This window comes from Exophiala bonariae, assembly GCF_035927105.1.
Source record: "Exophiala bonariae strain CCFEE 5792 chromosome Unknown scaffold_1, whole genome shotgun sequence".
NCBI lineage: Eukaryota > Fungi > Ascomycota > Eurotiomycetes > Chaetothyriales > Herpotrichiellaceae > Exophiala > Exophiala bonariae.
Genome location: NW_027042476.1, coordinates 3,485,556 through 3,507,409, shown reverse-complemented (window position 1 = coordinate 3,507,409; position 21,854 = coordinate 3,485,556). Strand labels below are relative to the sequence as shown.

At 50.3% G+C, this 21,854-nt stretch overlaps 1 protein-coding gene across 1 annotated transcript; it reads left to right on the top strand.

The window, feature by feature from the left end:
- Positions 1-831: 831 nt before the first annotated feature.
- Positions 832-21,689, top strand: LTR84_001226 (uncharacterized protein; the record flags this gene model as incomplete). Its single annotated transcript, XM_064844852.1, has 2 exons — positions 832-20,094; positions 20,166-21,689. The coding sequence occupies 2 exons, from the start codon at positions 832-834 to the stop codon at positions 21,687-21,689; spliced, it is 20,787 nt and encodes a 6,928-aa protein (XP_064712712.1).
- Between the last annotated feature and the right edge of the window lie 165 nt (positions 21,690-21,854).

The following is a 21,854-nucleotide window of genomic DNA, read 5'->3' as shown; positions in this document are numbered from 1 at the left end:
ATTTTCATGACAGTTAGAGAGTACTATGGAAGAAGCACGCGACATCATTAGGAATAGATAAAATTCGACCAATTTGAACAAAGAGTGTTCGAGTCTTTCAAACATCAGGCATCTGGAATGGTCCAGCTGATCGTCTATTGGTGTGCCGGTGGTGGAAGTAGTGAGGATTGCTCTATGCCTAAATAGGTTGATTCTGCGAGAATACGGATACGAGATAACCGTCCAGAGCTGATTGATACCTATGGGCCAATTAGGGAGTGAGCTGTCGTAGATAAGTGGACTTTCAATGACTGAAATTAGTCTCGCAAGATTGGAACCAGTGCAGCACAACATGAACTGGATGTGTTGAAAGAAGAAGGGAATCTGAAAGCCTCACAAAAGAAGAAGCGTAGAGAGATTATGTAATCAGTAGTTCGGCATAATGATGTTCCGATGCGATCACCTGACTCTCGGTGTGGCTGGTCCACGTGATTTGACGTAAAGAGCCCAGCCACCTTGCACTGGAGATTTGAGGACGCGACGATCATTTGCCAGCGCAGAGTCGAGCACACCGTCAATCAGTCAGTGCTACTGGTAGGCTTCCTAGAGGAACACAACCCTTCCTGCCGCCTGCATTTGGTTGATGATCCCTTCATTCGATCGTTGAGGGTCCATCTCAGCTACACACCTACAATGACATTACGATAATTCTGTACTTTTCACGACAATTAATCAATGATAGTAATCTCCAAGTACCGCCTTTCGCCACAGCCTTTCTCCAAACATACATACCTAGTACCTACACAGTGATGCTCGCGACGCCCTGACCTCCTTACGATCCCATCCCGCATCATGGGAAAGTCCAGTTCCGGTCGGCCAAGGGCTGGCTCAGAAACCTCAGCACCATCTGAGAAACGTCGCGACAGCAAGCGCGATTCCACCACCTCTTCTCGACGTAAATTAAGTCGTCGTGACGATTATGTTGATGAACACTACGATGCGACGGTCACTTCTTCCCGTGTCGCTCCCTCCACTTATGTTACTGCCTTTACTGCAGAGCCGTCCTCGATCGATGCGGTGCAAGAAACCCCATCTAAATACAACGATCGCGACCGATATGATAATTCCCGTGGCTCTCGAGACGACACCCCGTCGAAATACCGGCCCAGCAAGGGTAGTGCAGAGAATGATGGGCAGAATAGCAAGTCCGAAAGAGACAATGGTCGTGATCGTCGTGATTCTCGAAGGTCTGGTCGTTCAGATGATAGAACTAGTGCTCGGGCTTCGGACAACCACGATGCGTCACTCCCACAAAACCAATTCCCGGGCGAAATGCCTTTAACTTACACTCAGCCATACCGTCCTCCAGGCCAAGCCTCCAGCTACTATGGCGATCAAGGAGAGTCGGTCTCCTTTCAACCAGGCGTCCGCCCCATTCAACCAAGCATTGTTACCAATGCTGAACAGGCGCATTTGATGGAACCTACCATTGACGCCCGACCACCCGCAGAACCAAGCAGTTTAGGTCAAGTAGGAGCTGCTGCAGGTTATTTCGGCAACTCTGGCTTCGCGAATGACTCCGGTGTTCAATCGACCCCCTCAAAACCATCCCAGCGGCTAGATCACAACCGCCCAGACCAATCTGGTGGGTTTGATACTAGTCCAAGAGCAAGCCCTTCACCAGGCGGATATCAAGATAGGCCGTCACAACAAGCCTCGGGTGGCGGAGCTCATTTCGCTCCACCAACGGCGGCAGAGTATTACTCAGGTTCGGCATTTCAAACGCCACCACGATTGCCACAGGGATCTTTCGAAGGATCGGGACCATACTCTGCCCCGGCAGGTGCAGGTGCGTCTTTTGCAAACTCGAATGTACCTCTTTATGGAGCCGCCGGCATGGCAGCCGGAGCTGCGTATTTGCATCATCACAATAATCAGCAGTCCCATTGGCCTTCTGGAATGAGCAATGCCGGGCCATATTCGAGTGGACCAACTCAAATGCAACATAGACACGAGCACAAACACAAACATCGCAGTCCACTGGGTAAATTTGTTGACTGGTTTCGTGATCCCAAGGCCGTGGCCGAATATGAGCAGTATACGGAAGCCATCGGAGTCTGTAAATACTGTTTTGATCCCATGAGCTCGCCAGCAGATGCCCCTCGTAGGCATCACTATCGTCCCAAAAGAACATCTTCTGGAAGCCGATATGGCAGTTCAACCCGTGTCGACAAAACTTATCGCTATTCATCGGATGAGGAGAGGAAGCGACGTTCTGGAGCCAAAAAGGTGGTAGCTGGTGGATTGGCTGGCTATGGGGCCGCCAAGGTCGGGAATGCTATACTCAAAGCAAATCACGATTTTGATGACACCTACTCTGTTAAGTCTGGAAGGCCATTTACCGCCAGCCGTGTCAGCTTCCAGGGCGAAGAAATGAGATCCACGAGCAAGTCCAAACAACGCTACTCTTCCACCGAAGATCTTCGAGGATCACACGAGAAACGTAGGGAGTCTCACTCCAATGAAGCCACCCGCCGCCGAGACAAGCATAGCTCACGTCGACGTGAATCAAGCTCTTCATCTTCATCACACGGCATCTCCCGAGGTGTTGCTCTGAGCACTGGAATCGGAGCCGCTGGGCTTGCTATGGGAGCGGCCGCTCTCAATAAAAAATCACGACGAGACAGTAGAGACCGGAGCCGAAGCCGAAGTCCGCCCTCGAGAAAGAAGTACTATTCGAAACGCGTTTCTCCAATGCATTCTTATGTTGATCTATCAACCACAAATTCCGGACCCACTAGCGTTGCAGGGTTCTTTACAAGTCCGTCAGCCAACAAGAAAAAGGGGAAGAAGCCCAAAGGATTTTTCACTTTCTCGAATGGATCCAGTTCATCTTCAGATGCAGATTTGGCTTATGGTGCCGGCACGGTACGGACGAAGAGATCAAGTCGTCGTCTATCAGCATCACATGACCGAAACAAGCAGTATGCATCAGCCGCAGGTATGATGGGTTTAGTAAAACTGGGGAATGACTTGGCCAGCGAGAGTGATAGACGGGGGCACAAAGGTAAGCGGGTAAGTGATGCTCACAGTAAAGTAGGTCCAGACAGTCGGTTCTCGAGTAACGGATTCTACATGCAAGATCAAGCACAAATCCCGACCATAGGCCAAGATGAAGAGTGGTATGACACAGACGATTCTGATGGTGGCCTTGTCTATGGTAGCGGTACCTCTTTATTACCACGCCGAGAACCCGGTCCACAACCACCTCGCTATCCTTCAGACCATTACCAAAGGGCTCAAGCGGGCGGAAATGACTCTTCCAGACGTCAGAGTGCATCCTACAATCAGTCCCAGAATGGAGATCCCAAGAAGTTTACGGCCAGTTTCGAAACTACAGAGACTGCCCCTGCTATGGACTTCACTGGCAAGCCTCCACCTATGCAAGAGTTGGAGCCACGCCCAATATCGAACGATGCGTCTTTCGATACTCGCAGATCCCGACGCGATTCATACCACAATGGCCAGCAATACCAAACTTCGTCAAGTTCTGTGCCTCTTCACCAACCTCAACCAGTTCCCATCATCCCATTCATAAATCAATCGATGAACACATCACTCAGCCAAGGGACGGGGTCAACAGATTACCGCAGAACAAAGCCCTTGTTGGAGAATATGGGGGCTAATCGAAACATTGGCTCTGAGCCGTCCGATAGACGTAGTTCAAGGCGCTCTCGACGTGACTCAAGCCCTGCCAAACTGCTATCCCAGGATCCCAAGAACAATGTCAGCTTCGATTTAAGCAACGAGCAACTCGACAACGAACGGAAATCAAGCAAGAAAGACGATGCGCGAGAGAGCAGGCGTGATAAGAAGGATCGACGCAAGTCTGCCGACGCCGCGCTTGTGTTGGGTGCTGGAGCTCTCATTGCCGGCGCTCTCGCTAAGGACCAGATGTCAGACAAGGGGAAATCTTCCGATTCTGTCCGCGATGCTCCTTCTCAGGCGTCCACGCGAGAAGCTGACATAGACCGCCAGCTCCAGGCTCTGTATGATGAGAAACGTCGTCAAGAAGAACATAAGCGTACGCTGGAACGGTTGGAGCAGGGAAACAAATCGACAACGTCAGGAAAACCAACCGGTCCGGAACTCGTTAAGAGAAGCAGTTCCAGTGAGGATTCGAGTCGTCCCCGACGCAAATCGAGCCTCAAGAAAAACAACGCACGCGAAGTCTCGCCTACTTCGGACACACAGCAGGAACGCATCGCGCGTATGGCTGCTCAGCGCGTGAAATCAACACCCTCCCCTGTTCACGAAGACTATGGCAACTTCTTCGTTCCTCAAGAACTTGTTGAACATCTCAAGGAGCATAATGAGAAGGCGGAGCATCGAGATGATGTTGAGCCCAATGTCGTCGAAATTGTCCCTGGGGCATCAAAGTCCAAGGGACGAAATCCTTTCGATCCTTTCCTCTACCGTCCATTTGGACTAGATGTGGATGATGATCCTAGTTTACACCCTTGGCCTGTTCCGATGTTGGGACTCGTTGAACCCACTCCTCCAGGCAGTCGGGCTCACAGTGATCGTGGAGACATAACACCCGTGGCGCGACCGTCTTCTGTTGAACCTCCGCATGATGAGGGTGAACCGCTCGAAAGAAAAGCTAGCAACGGAACCAAAGTGACCTGGGGTGATCATGATACCTACGTGTACGAAGTTCAAACCCCAGAATATGAAAGATCCGACTATATCCCTGACCACAAAGAGGCCGGCCGTAAGGACGACTCGAAGCGAGAGGAGCCCAAGATTTCGCACGGCGAGAATTCTACTGAACAACGTCCTAAGGCTGGTCGCACATGGACTCTGGATGAGACTGAAGCCGAATTGTTGGAACGGGAAGTTCCCAGCGTGTCTGAACGTCCACACGTCAGTCGTGCATGGACTGTCGATGACAAGGAGGCTGATCAAATCGAACATCCAGCAAGATCATCGCATGCAGATGTTCTTGATGACGTGACACCTCAAGTTGTTGAGATCAGGCCCAGACAAGTTGAAGCCTCTCCTTCACGTGACGCGAAACCAACCCAGCTGGATACTGCAAACGCTTCTCCACGTGCGGAAGAAGGTGCCGAGCCTCTCAGAGAGGTATATCAGAGCCCTTTTGCGGAGACTGCGAGTGATCTCGGTTTATCAGACGAGCAGCGCCACCTTCCAGATTCACCTGATGGGAGGATGTCGCTGGGAATGTCGGACTTGCAAGATAAGCCACAAGACGCGGACACCGACTTCCCAGATGTCAGATCGAGTAAGAGCGAGAAGCGTCGACGTGAGCGTGCATCTTCCTCCATTGAAACAGCCGATGAGCATTCGACGTTTTCCACCAACCCACGCGAGAACGCTACAGCCCCTTCAGATCGTGAAAGTGTCTTTGATTTCCTCGTTGAGGATGGCGGAAAGTCGGTAGCAGCTGCTGCGGCAATTGGTCTGGGTGCTGCTGCGATTTCTGCTGCTCATCAGTCAAGTAAGGAACCATCACAACATACCAGTGATCGCAATATAGATCTGGATGACGATGTTGTCGGAAATCGGGCCGGTGTCAAGAGATCTAGCACGTTTGACGACTCTCAGTTGCAGCGCCAGCCGCACTCGAGTTCTAGGTCTGATCCACAATCTGATCCTGAAGACTGGGAGCGTTCACGAACTTCCAAGAACGCCAAAGGAACCAAACGCTCGGCGCAGAGCGACGTTGGACTCGGTGGCAAGGGGTCTAGCGAATCCAAAGATGAGGTCCGTCCCGATGATTTGTTGTTCGAGAAGCCTCGAAGATCTCACACTGAGAGCGAAATCGGGGATGATTTTGACACAAAGTCTTCGGCCAGTGGCCGCAAGCGGAAGAGCAAGCGTTCTGAGAGATCCAACGGTCAATCCCGTGAAGATTCTGCTTCAAGAGTTGAAGATGCTGAAAAACCTAGACGGAAATCGAAACGAGATTCTCAAATTTTTGATGATGGCGATGTGCAATCAGTAGTCAGCAGCCCTGCAGACTTGGACAAGTATAGCAAGGAGAAGGATAAGAAGTCGTCTGGCGGCTTTTTCAGCAACATCTTCTCCAGCAATAAAAGCGACGTCAGCACAAGCAGCAAGCGAAGCTCGAAATCATCCAAATCCGAATCTCGTGCAGAACGACCCCGTGAGGAGGGATCAGAATCACGGAAGAAGCACAGGTCCAAGGATCGAGATCTAGATGACGCCGCAACTGCAGTCTCAGAACCATTACGAAGTTCAAAGCGAAGTTCTGAACGTCCTCGTAAGGACAAGTCTGAGAAGACATATTCCAGAGATGAAAGTCTAGATGATGGCTTCGTATCTGCCGAGGAGTCCACTGAGGTGCCAGCCTTTGATGACGGAGACGAGAAATCTTTTTTAGGGAAGCGCCCCGAAATGCCACAACCAACGGACATAGCTATGCCAATGGATACTGATGGTGTCTCGGGGCTAGCGTCCGGAAGAATATCGTCCAAGACACCCAGAGCAACTGATGCCTTTTCACCTGATACTCGAACAGGTGATGATTTTGAAGCGTTTGTTGCTCGGAATCTCAACGTTGAGGGTGCCTCGGATTTGCCCTCGAAACCGAGTGCTGCTCGTCGAAGGCTTTCAGCAATTCAAACACGAGAGCCTGAGTCAAACCCAACCACACCTGGCTTTCCAACAGCCACTAGTGTTCCAGTGCACTTTCGTATCCCAGCGTCGTCTCCAATTGCACCACGCTTTTCCATGAGCTCTCCCATCGCTTCTCCTGCTTCCCCACTCACCACGCCTCGAACGCGGCAAGGTCGACCCAAATCAACGGAATTCGCTGGTAAGAACATTCGACCTCTGTACCTAGTGGAAGCGTCGAATCCCTCCAAGAATGCATTACCAGATACTAGTGATTATCCCCCTCTACCTCCCAGCATAGCGAGCTCTTCGCATCCTTCAACGGAGGACCTCCGTGCAGAAGCCCAGGCACAAGAACAACTAGAGCTATTTACACCCTCCCGCTTGACAGCTGATAAGTTTCGCGACCAAGCAAGGAGACAAAGTTATTCCTACTGGCATGATGGAGAGCAAAGACGTCGTTCACCAGACTATCTTGACTCGAGATCGGCTACGCCTGTGCCAGGGGAAGCACAGCGGGCCAGAGATCGTGAGATTAAACCCAAGCCGAAGTACGAATTCCATTCTCCCAGTGAACTGTTACAAGACCCGTCCCTGCTATACGGAGACGGAGATATGGAAGATGATCGACCCGGCAGTCCCCTTCCCAGCGTGGTCAGCACTGACTTGGACTACATGAGTGCACGAAGTAGGAGTTTATCACCGCCGTCGCGAGCTAGAAGTTTAAGTAGGGGACGCCGCAGTGCTTCAGGCTCACGGTCAACCTCTGTCTCCTGGCAAGATGCTGTGTCCACAGTCGCTGCGGGTGCGTTGGTCGGGTCTGCGCTTGGTTATGTTGCACATGAAGCTCTCAATGAGTCATCGTTCACAGTCCCCGAACGTGATGTATCAGCGGTGCGTAGGCATCTAGATACAGAATCAGTACAGCGGCAAGAATCACTTGACTCCACCGCCCACCGTGGGAGGCCAGCAGAAAGACGGCTTGAAATCAACGATCTACCTACCAGCACCGCTGTGGATATGCAAGACGAGCCCCTCGACCAAGATACTGAGGTGGAAATGCCTTATAGCGACGCAGATGCTCGTACAACCAGTGTTGCGGCTACCAAGACCTCGAAAAAGACCAAGAAGGACAAGAAGAAGCAGAAACGTCAGCAACTGACCTCGACGCTCAGCGATGATTTGCTACCGTCGTCTGAAGATCCTGCGCAAATAACCTCTAAGATGCCTGAAGCTTCGTCTAGGTCTGATTCAATGGCTCATGAGCTGCAATCCTCTGAACTGCATGATGAAACCCAGGTCACTGCCCGTGATTTGTCTGCCCTTGTTGACCGAGAAGTGGAGGGTATGGAGGGCCTGTCCAGGACCGATAAGATCGATGACTTCCAAAATCAGAGCAATATGCATGAAAACACGAATGCTCCTGGTCTTGGGCATTATGATGATCCTTCTTTGAAAGACAGCGCTCAATCTCTGAGTCAATCTCCCAGTCAGAGGCCACATACTGAGTTGTCCCCTTTCGAGCAAGCACTAGAAGCGGCTGTCCATGCGAGAGGCCTCAGCCAAGGCACAACCATGGAGGTGGCACACGACGCGTTTCTACCAGATGCGCCGACTGATTTGCCTGACAATGGTGGAACATCTTTGACCACCATTGAAGAAGAGAACGAATCTGTCAGTCCAGCCGTGCAGATGAACAAGGCTGTCCCTGAGCGCAAAAACTCCAAAAAGTCCAAGCGGAAGGATAAAAAGTCCCTTGATTGGGAACCTGCTTCGGAAACCCAAGAGGCCGAAGCCGTCTTCGGACAGACTCCATCTGATCAGCCAAAATCCGCTGAGCCAGAAAGCTTTGCCCAAGAGCGAGATTCGACTCCAAATCCCTTCGGCAATGATTTTGTGGTGACGGATGAGGATGTTATCACTTCAACTCCGCCGAGAATTGAGATTCCAGATTCTAGCGTCTCAGCAAGTGAACTAATGGCGAATACAGATTCTTTAAGCGGTTTAGCCCATGATCCAAAGACAAGCCAGGAAGTTGATGACTGGCCTACGCCTACAACCAAGAAAGGCAAGAAGGACAAGAAAGGCAGAAAAGGACAATCATTAAATCCGGAGGAGTCAGCGGAAATGGCTGTACCTACCGAACCTCAGTCTCCTACCGTTGCTATGCCCAACGTGGAACATAAATCAACAAGTGGAGAGCAGGCACTAGTCGAGTCTCACTCTGCAGATCCAATGCTAGTAGATCCAATGCTAGTCGACTCGGAACAAACCAGCACGCAAAATGATCAAGTACGCCTGGATGACACTTTCGTCCAGGACAAAAATGAGGAAGCACCAGCCTCTGAGAACGCAGATGATACATGGGACACTGGCGCGAAGAAATCCAAGAAGTCTAAGAAAGGCAAGCGCAAAAGTCTTACTTGGGCAGATGAGGAAAACCTCACGAGCTTCGCGGCGGCTCCTACTGAAGACGCATTTCCTAGCGCCACAGATCCTGTTCTCGATGCCGCTCAATCCGGACAAGCCATTGTCCCCGCCAGCCAAGAAAAGAAGATCATCGCTGAGCAACCCAAAGAGCTACGAGAAGAATCAGAGGTACGGGCACCGACTTCGACAAATGATAGCTCTCGAGTCACACCAGAGGAGCCGGAGTTCGACGATTTCTACTCCACCAAATCCACGAAAAAGTCAAAGAAGAAGCAGAAGAAACGCGACTCTGATGCTCTCGTTGCAGGTGCTGCCATGGGTGCGGTCGGCGCTCTCGCTCTCGGTCCACTTCATACGGGTGGGCCTGATGCCGATCAGGCTGTGACTGTGACAGCAGACGCGCCGATGATCACTATCACTCCTGATCATAAGTCATCCAATTCTGGCGTCACTCAAGATCTTCCCGCGAGAGATGACAATGAGGGCACATCAGTCCGAGAAGTCGTAGATTTCTCGAATTCTACAGAATCGTTGTCAACCTCACCAACACTTCTTCCTTCTGCGGATGACGGTACATCAGAGCCCTTGCGGAGTTTTGACTCGGAGGTGCAACCACCAGCAGAACTCCCAAAGGCCTCCTTAGACCAAGTGTCTGAAGATTTGTTTCCCCTTGTAGGCAAGAAGTCCAAGAAAGACAAGAAAAAGATGCGGCAGAGCACAATCGACGAATTCAGCACAGAGCCCATTGCAGACACGGCTTCCTATGCGATAGTGGATAGTAAACCAAACGAGGAAGACAATGTGATCGACGCGTCGGAATTGACCCCTCAATCATCACAACTGCAAGATCCAGAAGCTGAACAACCAGAAACCCAGGAAGTGGCTGATGACTTTGGCTTCGCTGACAAAAAGATGTCGAAGAAAGACAAGAAAAAGAAACATCAATCTACGTTTGAGCCTGAAACTGATGTCTTTGAAGATGCCGTCTCCAGTCCCGTGCCAGACGATGTTCCCATTGAAACGGAGGCGGTCACTGGGCCTTCTGATTCTATTCAGCGAATGCTAGAACTTCAAGACTCGGCGCCTGCGCAAGAGGAAGTGCAGGAGGCAGCTGACAACTCCGGTTTTATTGATAAGAAGAAGGCAAAGAAAGACAAGAAAAAGAAGCGCCAGTCCACCTTTGACGAGCCTGATGCGAATGTAGATGAGAAGGTCACATCTACCTCTGTAGCAGAGACTGAATTTATCGACAAGGTTGATGACAACCAAAATGCTGAGTTGAGCACTCTCCCTACTGCAACTGGAAATCAGGAAGAGATCGAGGATTTCGGAATTCTTGATAAAAAGAAGTCGAAGAAAGACAAGAGGAAACAACGTCATGCGACATTTGACGAACCCGAGGAGAATGCAGCTGATGTAGTTGTGCCCACTTCGGCGGCGGAGGGCGAATCCATTGCCAAGGTTGACGATATCGAGGCTGAGGCACCGAGCACATTACTTACTGAAAACCAGGACGAAGCTGTCGAGGATTTTGGTTTCGTGGATAAGAAGAAGTCAAAGAAGGACAAGAAAAAGAAACGCCAGTCCACGTTCGATGCCTTTGAAATACCATCAGAAACCATCACGAGTACGCCAGCAGCACAAGATGCAGAGCTTCCAGCTGTATCAAGAACCAACTCAACCCATCCTGATCCTGTGGCCTTTGTTGATGAATTAGCACCCATTGGAAAGCAATCAAAGAAGGACAAGAAGAAAAAGCGAGCGTCTGCTGTGCAATTCGCCAGTCCCGAACAACTACCCACCTCGGCTGGTGTCGATGACTTGCGCTCTCCTGGCGCTTTTGATCTCAACGATGAAGCTATACCTACTGGCGAAGAACCGCAAGCATTCCAGTCTGAACCTCGTGGTCGAGACGATCATTCCATACCCGAAGACAGCGCTCCTGTGACATCATCAGACGATTCAAGAGCAGTCGAGCCCACCGTTGTTGAGACCTCTATGGTCGAGCCTTTGCCCGAGGCTTCTGTAGATGAGACTCCAACAAGGGTACCTGCTTCCGATGACGCTCAAGATGTCACAGATGCGCTCGGGTATTTGAGAGATGATCATGCTTTGAGAACGGGTGACTATCCTGTAGTTGATACTCCTGCGGTTGAGATCCCTACAAGTGTCCCTGTTCCTGACAATGCTCAAGATGTGACGGCCGCCTCCAAAGGCATGGAAGGAGAAGCGACTCCACAGGAAGCTGCAAGCGAGATCTCTGGTGAGCAGGAACCAACCATCGGAGTCTCTGATATCGTGGCTGTTCCTAAAGGCTCCTCCTCCGAGACCGACCAGCCAAGTGCCGATGTTTCGACCAACGAACTAAATGTGACTGATGATACGATAGCCGCACCGAAAGATCTGGGTGACAATGCACCAGACGAATGGGAGCCCACACCCAAAAAGTCGAAAAAGGATAAGAGAAAGAAGAAACAGAATGCTCTAGATGACAGCGCGGAGGGCGCAACAATATTAGAGGACAAGTCGACAAGTTTAGCAAAAGACTCGACGTCTGAGCCGGCAGCATCCTTATTTACGGATCAAAGTGGTCTACTCGACACTCCCATCATTGCTGCCACTGTCGCGATGGCCAGTCATGACCAAAAGATCGAGGACGACGAGTGGAATTCATCAACGAAGAAGTCCAAGAAGGACAAGAAAAAGAAACGTCAATCTGCTCTGACAAGCCCGCCTGACGAACTAGATGTAACATACAACGATGCTGCCGACAAACCTGATGAGCTTCCTGCCGCCCAACTAATGCCTGCCGAGGTCAGCTCAACAGAAGCCCCTGCTGAAGCAGAATCGACAGCGGGACCTGAAGCTGCAGAGGACGAGGAATGGGGATACTCGTCGAAAAAACTCAAGAAAGACAAGAAGAAAAAGCGTCAATCTCTGCTCTCTACGCCTCCCAATGAGCAGGAGGTCCCGACAAGTGATACTATCGACAAGTTTGAACTTCTCTCAACTGAACCTACTATTGCTCCTTCACCCGAACCACTAGATCCTTCAGCTGATGGGTCGGTTGAAAAAAATCCCCTGAAACAACCTGAAGTTGCAGAGGAAGGTGACTGGGGATTCACGTCAAAGAAATCCAAGAAGGATAAGAAGAAGAAACGCCAGTCTCTTATGACTACCCCTCCCAACGAATCTGAACCTACTGCAATGGGTGATGACAACACACCCGGTTTTGGAGCTCTACCAACTGAGTCAGAAACCGCAAAAGAGCCTATCGTTATGGAAACATCATCGGACCGTGCAATTGCTGGAGAGGCTGTTATCGATGTGGTGCCAGATCCTGAACCTGAGTGGGGATATTCGACGAAGAAATCCAAAAACGACAAGAAGAAGCGTCGATCTGGTTTCGAAGATTCAGTTCCAGATAACGATGCTCCTGAACCGGATTCTACGATATCAACCATGCAGGAGCCTGCGCAAAATCTCGATGAGGCGGCCAAAACAGCAGAATCAGTCGAGCCAACACGAGATCTGGTATCAGATGAATTATCAAAGGAATCCGGCACAGTGCCCAACCAGTCACCTGCTGCTGAAGATGATGTATGGCCTGTGAAATCGAAGAAGTCAAAGAAGGACAAAAGGAAATCAAAGATGACTGATTTTAGTCCTTTCGAAACCGACGGATCCTCCTTTGCAGCTGAAACTTCTGCGATGGACACTTCTAGAGGCATCGAAGAGTCGATCCTGCATGATGATGCAATGGCCATGGCCATTGCCATAGGGGATCCTACGACGGAGTTCAGTAATGCCAATCAGGATCCACTTCCTGCGAACACTTCATTCGAGAACAAAGTCACCCAGCCTGAGAATAATGAAGCTCCAAATCCTGGGTCTATCGAACAGGAAACCATCGGAACAGATGACCTAGATAGCTTCTCCATGAAGAAGTCAAAGAAGGACAAGAAGAAGAAAAAGCGCCAGTCTACCTTCGATGATGCTTATGATGAACCCGAGAGCACAACGCTAACTGCTGCTGTGCTCGCAACTGACAGAGAACTCCCTAGTCCATCTACAGAGCTTGATGTTGCCAAAGTCGCAAGCGATGGAGATGTAGCAGAAACAGAAGTCGACACCGGACAGACGGTTGAGGCGGACGAGCAATCTTCGGCACCAGTGGTTCTAACCAAAACTTCGGAAGACGCTGCAACTGTCGACAAGCCACTGCAAGATCCCGTGGGTGCAACGGTAGAGACTGAATTTGATACCCAGCCAATTGAATCAACCTCCAGAGTCATCGACGCCGAAGCTGAACCTGATTTCTCAACTTCCTTGAAGAAGTCGAAGAAAGACAAGAAAAAGAAACGAATCTCATCCTTTGACGATGCACTTGAGAATGTCCAAGACCCCACTCTAGCTAAAGATATTGTTGATGATCCCGAACCTCTTACGGCATTCGATGAGTCTAGGGAAGCCTCGGGGACTGCTGAGGGGACTGCCCTTGATACTCAAGCAATGGTGTCTGCGTCAAAAGAGATCGATATTGACGCTGGCCATGATTTTTCAACCCCGTCGAAGAAGTCGAAAAAGGAGAAGAAGGAAAAGCGAACGTCCACTTTTGACGACACTTTCGAGGGCGCTGCATCAGAGCCCATTGCATCTGAAGACACTGCAACTGAGCCTCAGCCAGCTCCTATCTCCGAAGAGCCTCTCAGGGATCGCACGGACGCACCTAAAGACCCTGCCATTGAGATTTACCCTACTGAAGTAGCAACAAGAGAAATTGAGCCCGATGCTGACCCTAAGCTTACCACTCTCTCGCAGGAGAAGAAGGAGAAGAGATTGTCTACCTTTGATGACGCATTTGAGGATGCTGTTGAAGAGCCCATTGTATCTGAAGATATTGCCATGCTTGATGTACAACCAGCCTATCCAGAGTCCATGGAGCCCGACGCCGAGGCGGAATTCACGACTACGTCAAAGAAGTCAAAGAAGGACAAGAAGAAAAAGAGAATTTCCACTTTCGATGACACGGCCGATGTATCTCCCCAACAGCCCGTTGCTATATCTCAAAATGCTGTTGTTGATGCTCAATTGGTCGAATCAATTATCAAGCCTGAAGCCCAGGATGAGTTCGAAGTTCCATCAAAAAAATCGAAGAAGAATAAGAAGAAAAGAGTTTCTGCTTTTGACGATCTTGTTGATGAGCCAACACAAGATCTCGAGACCTTACCCGAGGTCTTGGCCAGTGATTTGCAAACTACTGGTGTCGCTACGACTGATGAACCTACAAAGGATCTAGAAACTACAGAGGTTCTTGCTGATGATGTTGAGACTGCTAAACCAAGCACGACTGATGAAGCATCTATCACACCTGAAGCCGAAGGGGAGACATTTTCCACTTCATCCAAAAAGTCGAAGAAAGACAAGAAGAAAAATAGGATGCCCGCATTTGATGACAGTTTTACGGACACTATCAATGAATCTTCACGAGATCTGGAAGTTGCACCTGAAACTCTTGCCCCAAATGCACCAGCTGTTGAACCACTTGCAACTGATGATCCAGCCACTGCCGCCGAGCCACAAGAGGACGAATTTTACACTTCGTCCAAAAAGTCAAAAAAGGGCAAGAAAAAGAATAGGGCTATGTTTGATGACATGGCCAAGGAACTCGAAGAGCCAGCAGAAGTACCCAAACTCCTTGACGCCGATACAAAATCTTCTGAGCCATTCTTGACTGCCGACCCAACCACAGTTACTGAACCGGAAGAGGAATTTGTCACTCTCGGCAAGAAGTCGAAAAAGGACAAGAAAAAGCGGATGTCTACATTTGATGATACGATCGAGGAACCTCGAGATCAAATAGCAACACCTAAAGTCCTTGAAAGTGATCCTATAGAGACATTCGCGACCACTGAACCGACCACAGACCTTAACCCTGAAGAGGAAGACTCCATGACTTCGTCCAAAAAGTCCAAGAAAGACAAGAAGAAAAAGAGGATGTCCACGTTTGATGACATTGTTGATGAGCCCGAAGATGGAGGTTCAGCACACGGAATCCTTGATCCTGATGCGCCATTAACCGGACCAGATATCGTTACTGAAGAGGATTTTGTCGAATCGGCGAACAAATCGAAGAAGGACAAGAAGAAGAAGCGTCAAGCAACCTTCGATGACACATTTGATGAGCCTAAACAAGAAGTGGAAGACCTTGAAACTGCTGCGACTTCAAACGAGCCAACCTCGTTTGCTGACCCTGAGGATGAGAGTGAGTTTATCCAAACCTCGAAGAAATCGAAGAAGGATAAGAAAAAGAAACGCCAATCAACCTTCGATGAGCCACAACAGGACGTCGTAGTACCTGGAGCCCACGAACCTGATGCCCTCTCTGCCGAGCCAGCCATGGTCGCTGAACCTGAACCTGAACCTGAAGATGAGTTTGGAGAGCCATTGAAGAGGTCAAAAAAGGACAAGAAGAAGCAGCGCCAATCAACCTTCGATGATATGATTGACGAGCCTAAGCAAGAGGCCCCAACAACTGAAATTCTCGACGCTGATGATACTATCTCAGCCGAGCCTGTCTGGCCTACTAAACCTGAAGCTGATGATCAGCTTATCGAACCATCCAAAAAGTCAAAAAAGGATAAGAAAAAGAAGCGCCAATCGACCTTTGACGACACAGTCGATGAACCAAGCCGAGCTATAGTTGTCTATCCTCTTGAGGGTCGCAGCACCGAACCACAATCAATCGAGCTGGCTATAGCTCCCGAGGCAGACGAGGAGTTCACCATGCCATCGAAAAAGTCAAAGAAAAAGAAACGCCAGTCAACCTTTGGCGATATTCTCGACGAGCCTGGACAAGATTTAGTCGCTCCGCCAGCGGAAGTCCTTACCACTGATGACCAACCAGTCGACCCTCCTGTCACTGCTAGGGACGAGGACGAGGCAGACTCTGTTTTCTCATCCAAAAATTCAGAGAAGGATAAGCAAAACAAGGGTCAGCCAGCCAACGAAGATACCTCGCCTGCCTACCAAGAGCTGCTCACACCCGACTTACAAGAATCAGCCCCGACTCTTGAGTCAGAGTCACAACGCATGCAGGGGGTTGAATTTAATCCTAATGGTTCTCATGGACAAGCCATGGATGTGGATACTTCAGAGCAAATCATCGCCACCGAGTGCGACCGACAACCCTCCGATTCTGCGCCGACCTGGTTGGCAGTGGCGGATCATGCAACCGCTGAAGAGTCGTTCGACATGGTCAACAGCAGTGCCCAAAATCAAGCTGCTGAAGTGACAATGACAGATGTTGGCCAAGTCGAAGAGAGTTTCAACAATATCCCTTCCAAGAATGATCAAGAAAGTAGGGGAGTGGAAACGCATGGCACAGATGCTTCTCTATTGACTGATGTACCACACTCTCAGCAACCAGAACTTGGTCAGGAAGCCACTGTATCCGAAAATCGTGATCTGGACGATGCTGAGGTAAGTCAAGCGGACTGGAACTTCTCTTCCATAAAGCCCAAGAAAGACAAAAAGAAGCGCCAATCCACATTGAACGAGCCTGTGGCATTTCCAATCGAGGAAGATACCTTTACTCTCGCAGCGGCTGCGCATAGCAAGGCAGTGACAGAAAAATTTGTCGATACTGAAGTTTTTCCGATGTCTTCGAAAAAATCAAAAAAGGACAAAAAGAAGCGCCAGTCGACTCTCGACGAAACGGTGGCTGACTCATATGACAATGTTACGACTCTTCAAGCAGATACGCCAAGCATAGAAGTACCAGAAACACCCGCTGATGCCGAGCCTGATTGGGGGCTTTCGTCCAAGAAATCCAAGAAGGATAAAAAGAAGCGTCAGTCGACAATTGAAGCCATCGATTCCGAACCTTTTCAAGAAGATACGCTTACTCCCCAAGCTGATATAACCATGGAGGACACGACAAAGGAGCTTGCCGGTGTTGATTTCCAATCCACCAGCTTGCGTAGAGAGCTAGATCGGGCTCTGGAGCCAGACAACAAGGACATTGAACACAATATCATTCACACAACGGAGCATTCCCAGCATGAGTCCCCTCCCGTTGCTGAACCGCCGATAGAGGCAGATGCGAACACGCAACCAGGGCAAATTGTACCAAATGAAGATCGAGATCGCCTTGAATCAGTAATTCGGGGCAATGAGTTCACTACTGCGACCACTGTGGAGCCATCCCAGCATGAGACGTCCAACAATATTGGTTTCGAAATTCCTCAACAGAAGTCGAAGAAAGACAAGAAGAAAACCCGACAGTCTAAGTCTGCGCAGATTGACTGGGAAGAACCACAACCAGAATCTGAGGACATCCGGGACCAGGCAATCATTGAAGCAACACAAGAACCAAGGGAGCTTTCTTCTGCTAATGAGAAGACAACTTTTGAGCACAGCAGGCACGTTGTGCGGCAAGAATCCTGGGATGAGATGGAAGTGGACGAAAGACGAGCTTCCTTGACTAAGCCAGCTGCCTTGAATGACGAGAGCATTCAAGAGACAGCAAGGTCTACTTCAGACAACGATGGTGCATTCCTGGGCGCGGTGGCTGCTACTGGAGCTGCCGTAGTGCTCGCATCGGAACTTGCTGCGCCTTCGAAGAAATCCAAGAAGGACAAGAAGAAAAAGCGGCAATCTACGCTTGATGAAGAGGCTTTTGGGGCACCTACATCCTTCCAGGGACCCTCAACAGAAGACTCCTCGTTCAAAGATGTTCCGGATGAGAATGCACCGGTTCAACACTCTACATCAAAGGATATTCCGCATGAGAATATTTCCATCCAAGACCCCGTACCTACAGACGACTGGGTCTTTTCTGGAAAGAAGTCGAAAAAGAGCAAGAAGATGATGAACAATTTTGACGACCTTGGAGACAAAATGCAAACGTCGGGAACAGGTACACCAAGATCCGCAGATCAATTTGACACAGCTGTGCAGACACCAATGGATCAGATAGGCGTTGTGCCAAGCATTGAGACGCAAGATGCCGTTGTCGATCCCGACTCTGTGCCAGAACCTCCCACAGAAGACTACTTCCCAGCCATCGATCGGAAAACATCAAAGAAAGACAAGAAGAAACAGAAAAAGATGCCCTCGGCTTGGGTGGAAGCTGACAACCAAGGTTTCTCTGAGTTCCAAGATGGTGCAGCAAAGGATCTGGCTGCCGAGAACTCAGCCAGCCAGCCGAAGAATGAGAGCCAGCTGATCGAAGACCATTCGCGCGTTATGCAGCATGAGGAAGTACCCAGAGCCTCATTGGATATGATGGACGTCGATAAGAGGGAGGATCCTATGTTTCGTGACCACGGGGAGAGGATCCGACAACGAAAATCTCACATTTCACGCAGTCCTGAGCCATACCAAAGTATTCAGCACGAAAAGTACGAATCAAGCACACGGCCGGATCAGGTCGATCTAACAGAGAGATCCTTAGCTGCAGACGCGGAAACGATATCAGATAATGATCCTAGGCACCTTGTTCAGACAGAGCCACAGTCTATCATTGTGGACGACACTATAGCGCCTCGTCGCACGAAAAGCAAGAACAGCAAGAAGGACAAACGAATCTTCGAGTTCAACGGTACAGAGAACATCGATTCTCCATCGCTTCCAAATGACGAGCAACTCTATGCTCATCCTGTGGCAATCCCAAGGGATGGACAAATGGTTAGTGTTGCAGATCGATCAACTGAGCCAAACAAGACTACCGATTATCAGGTGCATTCTGATCCAGAAAATCTCTCTGACGTGAGTGCGAGCACACGAGAAAGACGAAAACGACGCCGTTCACCTCCAGTGTGGGCGGGCGAAGAACCTGATGATCTTCCAAGAAATCGAGCCATGACACCACCTCCCGAACATGACGATTTGATGGATACTGCCCTTGGGGTGGCTGCGGGACTGGGATTTGGGGTGGCAGGGCATGAATCAAGTCGAAATCCTCGCCCCAGGTCGACTTCGCCTGCTCGAAAACAATCGACAGGCTGGTCCTTCGCCAAACTTGGGACTGTTGCTGACCTTGGCAACACGGATTCCAACCGAGACAGTGGCGTGCAGTTCGAGTCACCGGTTCTCCCGATCGACCATTTCACTTCAACACGAGATAGTGGATTCGTTGCTGAACCATCCGAGCGCTCGAGAGGTGGCAGCACCGATCGAGGGCTGGATGTGTCATTGCGACCGCCTCGGCCACAGTCGCCAACCAGCTCGACGGAAGATGTGTCGAAGAAGAGACACAGCAAATCCCGGAAGGATGATATGTCGACACTAGAAACTCCAAGACGACGGCCTTCGCCCGTGGATTCCACCTCAAAAGAGCGATCTTCAGTGCTGTTCAACTCTTCACCTGCAGTCCCAACTCCTCTCAAGACCAATATCGCCCCGATAAGTCCAGAACCTGTCTCTAGTCCTCTCAGACGAAGTCCTAGTATACACGGGCATCACCAAAGCCGGGAAGAGTTGAAGCAGAAAAGCCGAGTCAGCCCCCACGACCATGACTTCAACGATGCACTGGCGTCTAATTTGATTGATCGTTCTGCCAAAGCCGAGGTACAACGAGATGCTTTTAGCCCAGGACCTGAAGGGTCTGCTCGATTTGCGGCGCATAGAATGTCCTTGAACACAATCCGAGAAGATGCCGTGGACTCTTCTGGACCGACCCGGGATCAACATCCATTCACCAGTCCACCATTTCCTCTCACGCCTCAAGCACGAGGCTCCAAAGACCATCTTGCCGAAGCAGGACTTGCAGCCGCCGCAGTGGGAGCACTTGGAGTGAGGGCACTTGCTTTATCAAAGACAAACTCACGTGATTCCGAGCTGGGACAAGCTAAATCTCTTGGCAGAAGCAAGTCACGGACCTCGTCGTTACGCAACCTCCGCGCCAGCGCAGCTTCTCCCTACGACGCGATCAACGCCGCGGCGGGTCCTTCTCACATTTCCGTCAATGATACTGAGCTAGAGGGTCCCGGCTCCCGTACCAGGGACATGTCTGACGTCTATGTAAGTACATCATCATGCGATCCATTCCGCGACGCGGCTTAGCCTTTGGTAACTAACAGCCTTGCGCACAGGATGGATATGGCTCATACCCTGGTAGCCCCAGGTCCCCAACGCGTCCTCCTAGTGTCCGAAGGCGACAAAGCATGCAGCAAATTAAAGATCTCGAGAGCCAGCTGGACCAGCTGGCCAGTGAGAACCGTGCGCTTGTCGAGGCCAAGATGATGGCTGAACAACAACTCGAGACGGCCCACTTTGATCGAAGTCGAAGTGAAGGAACAGATACCATCTCTGCGCAGCTACAAGAACGTGATGCGGAGATCTCGTATCTCAAAGAGCAAGTGGCGTCTTTGATGGCGACACATGAGACACTGCAGCGAGAGCATGAGCAAACCCTGGCCACGGTTCGATCGGACTATGAACATGACCAATTACAGTGGGGAGAGTCCGCACGGGAACTCGAAACCCTTCGTTCGCGACATACAGAATTGTCTCAAGGCATGGAGTCGATTGTCAGACACGAGATAGACACTGCCTTGGCCGAGAAGAATGCTGAAATTGAGCGTTTGCGACAAGATCTTGAAGAGGCACGAGAAAAAGTGCGGGAACTTCAGTCGCAAATCGTGGCTGGAGGTGCAGACGAGGTGTTGACTGTCCGGGATGAGGACTATTTCGACTCGGCTTGTCAACAACTCTGCCAACAAGTTCAAGGATGGGTGTTACGATTCTCCAAATACAGTGATACCCGGTTATGTCGGACTACCAACGAAGTGCGGGACGAAAAGATCGTGGACCGATTTGACAATGCCATTCTTGATGGGTCGGATGTTGACCTGTACTTGGCGGATCGGGTCAAACGCAGAGATGTTTTCATGTCGGTGGTCATGACAATGATCTGGGAGTATGTCTTTACTCGATATCTGTTTGGAATGGATCGAGATCAACGTCAAAAGCTCAAGCAGCTCGAAAAGAACCTGGGAGAAGTGGGACCAGCCAGTGCAGTGCATCAATGGCGGGCGTTGACGTTGACGTTGTTGTCGAAAAGGGAGAGTTTCCAGGCGCAACGCGATAGTGACGCCGAAGCAGTGTCTCTCGAGATATTCTCGACGCTGTCGAGGTTCTTGCCTCCACCACAAAACCTGGAGGGACAAATCGTGGGCAGCTTGCGCAATGTGATGCTTACGGCGGTCAACTTGTCAATTGAGATGCGGTTGCAGCGGGCGGAGTATATCATGTTACCACCACTCCAGCCCGAATATGATACCAATGGGGATCTAGCACGAAAAGTCTACTTCAACGCAAGCTTGATGAATGAGCGGAGTGGCGAAACGACGAGTAACGATGAGCTTGAGAGGAATCAGGCCGTTGTTCGGATGGTGCTTTTCCCACTTGTGGTGAAAAAAGGGGATGACAGCGGAGTCGGAGATGAGGAAATCGTGGTATGCCCTGCGCAGGTTCTGATCGCACGACCAGACAAGGGAAAGAGACCACGGGGCTCAACGAGAGTGGCCAGCGGCGACAGTAAGAGCCTCCGAGCTGTCAGCACGCATAGCCTTGGAGCCATGAGTGGGATCGATGTGAATGAGAATATGATTTGAGAGGATGGAGAAGAAGTGGTGGCTTTTATTTTGGATTTTGATTCTGCATGGCAAGGATTCAAGCATCTTCCGGTCATGGTGTGAGGTTCCCAGCAGCATTAGTTAGATGGGCAGGCACTGCATGGTTTCTGGCTTGGATTATATACCTAACGATGTGACGACTTT